Source organism: Protopterus annectens, chromosome 5.part1 (genome assembly GCF_019279795.1).
Source record: "Protopterus annectens isolate FY-2018-M chromosome 5.part1, PAN1.0, whole genome shotgun sequence".
Lineage (NCBI taxonomy): Eukaryota > Metazoa > Chordata > Ceratodontiformes > Protopteridae > Protopterus > Protopterus annectens.
The window spans coordinates 298,309,817-298,312,212 of record NC_056736.1 but is presented as its reverse complement, the minus strand read 5'-3'; the positions used below and the strand labels follow the sequence as shown (position 1 = coordinate 298,312,212).

The window sequence follows — 2,396 nt, the reverse complement described above, 5'->3', positions numbered from 1 at the left end:
TCTGAATATCTGTCATTAGTTAATGACTTCAGTCTTCAGTGATTTGCCAGAAGAAATTTTATGAGAAGCTCAGCAAAAATTTGAGGAAAAATCTGGACTTCCTATGAAAATCTGGACAACTGAGAGTTATGCATTAGCTGGGCTTTCAGATAACTCTAACAACATAAAAACAAACATGCTAAAATAACATCAGTTGTCACTGATTCATCCATAAATATTGTAAGTTTGTTGATTAAGATGGCATGCAGTCACAAAGAAGAAAATCTGTTATATTATCCTTTTCTTTATCTGTATGCGTACCCGTGCTCTGCATGCTACACTCGTAGGGTACAAATATCAAAACCTAAACTGCAATATTTAACATCTATTGGCACACATTCAATGCCTGTGCTTCATTAAATCTTTCATAACCCTTTACTCAGCTTTATGTTTCCTCCAGTATGATTTTCTAACGTAAAATTAGCTTTGCAATGTCAAGTTTTTGCTCATATCCCCCAAAGATGTCCGTCTATATAGATCTTCAACATGAATGCCACAACTTTTGTGAAGAGATACATACTGCTTCCTTGTCCTATAATGCATAAAATGCTTTCTTTGATATTGTTAATGCAGTTCTTTAGAACAACTATAAATGCATACTTGTGAGAGCAATATACTCCTGTAATAGAATGGCATCATTTTAACTACTTTTTATCCACCCACTCTATAACTGATTTTCCAGCTGGATTAGAGTGAGACATACATGGAGATGCATTGCATTATCACTTTGGACATTCACTACAAAGGAGTGCACCATATTATGGATTATTCTTATGATGAAGTTGGTTATTCCCTGCAGTGTTACTAGCAGTATGCTTCAGAGAGTTGTTTAAAGTCTGACATCTCAGAAGTGAAACTAGTGCCTGCTGAAAGTTATCTCCACCTACCACATACAATATTAGGTTAAAAAAAGTATTCAGTCCTGCTAAAGGTCTTGAGACAATATAGGCAGCATTAACTACTTCATTGTAGATGCAGCTTTTGAGCTGAAGTCTGCTTGCAATACGAAGGGCTCTTAAAATATGGAAAGGCAAAAAGCACAAAATGAATACCACTAAAATAATTACAGCAAGTCGGCGGGCCTTTAATTTGTGGCAGCTTTGTGTGTTGGGTCCATTGCTTAAGCTATAAATAATTCTTGAGTAGCAAGCAGAGACAACAAGTAAGGGTATAAAATAACCCAAAACAGTCAGAGTCCAACTGTACACCCAGACCTGATGAACATCAATAGAGCTTGCGAAGTCAAGGCATTTAACTATGCCATTTCTTTCTGCCATAGAAATCATGGTGATCATAGGAATGACTTCAGCAAGAGAAATTATCCAGACAATAATGCAAGCAATGATTGCCCATTGCTTTATTTGGATCTTCCGAGACTTTATTGGATGGACAATAACAATGTATCGAAATATGCTAAAGCAAGTCAAGAAATTAATACTTCCATACAGATTAAAGTGAAAGCCAAACCGAACAAACCTACACATAAAGTCTCCCATTGTCCAGTTTTCTTCATGAGTGTAATACTCCACTAGAAAAGGAAGGCTTGCGATATACAGAAGATCGGTAACAGCCAGATTCACCATTATGATTGTGCTGATCTTCCATGGTCTCATCTTTAGCACATAAACAGTAATTGCCGTTACATTTCCAAACAATCCAATGCCACATATTATGGAATACATTACAGGTATATAATACTTTGTCAGTGGGATGTCAATGCCTGTACAGGATGTAGAGTTTTTTGACACAACAGCTGCATAGGTCATGTTGGTGGTATTACCATTCTGTATCTCCATGATTCTGGTATTATAGATATGACTTTCAGTCCTGTGGGGACATACAAAAACACTGTCTCAATGTACATTTAGCATATTGCAATTGAAAAGAAAGTGCATTCCTTCAGAAAATAAACTGAAAACATTTTAACATAAGTGAGACACAATTATGTCTTCAGATCATGTCACTATTTTAAAATGTAGCCACAAAACTGTATACAACTATTAACTTTGTAGATAAGGTTTGTTAAGTATGAAGTACAAATAAATGAATTAATTGCATTTCTGTAACATTTTAAAAAGAATATACATCTTAGATTAACAGCTTAGATATGTACCTTTTCATACTGTGTTGTAGGCAGTAGAAAATGTATTAATTACTCAATCAAAATATATTCAATATTATTTTTCTTTATGCAAAAACTATGAGTTTTGTCATGACTATAATTAAGTTTAAATTGTTTGTATATTCTAAAAAATGATAATATAAACTGAGCATAGCACTGTAACTCATTGAGAGTAAGTATATAGCAATTTACATTTTCTTAGTATGTGATGCAAGAATGTTGCCTTATCACTTAT

General features: G+C 34.2%; 1 protein-coding gene across 1 annotated transcript; it reads right to left on the bottom strand.

The window, feature by feature from the left end:
- Nucleotides 1-797: 797 nt before the first annotated feature.
- LOC122803154 (2-oxoglutarate receptor 1-like) lies at nt 798-1,835 on the bottom strand. Its single transcript, XM_044072772.1, has one exon. It carries the CDS (start codon nt 1,833-1,835, stop codon nt 798-800), a length of 1,038 nt encoding a protein of 345 aa, XP_043928707.1.
- Nucleotides 1,836-2,396: the final 561 nt, after the last annotated feature.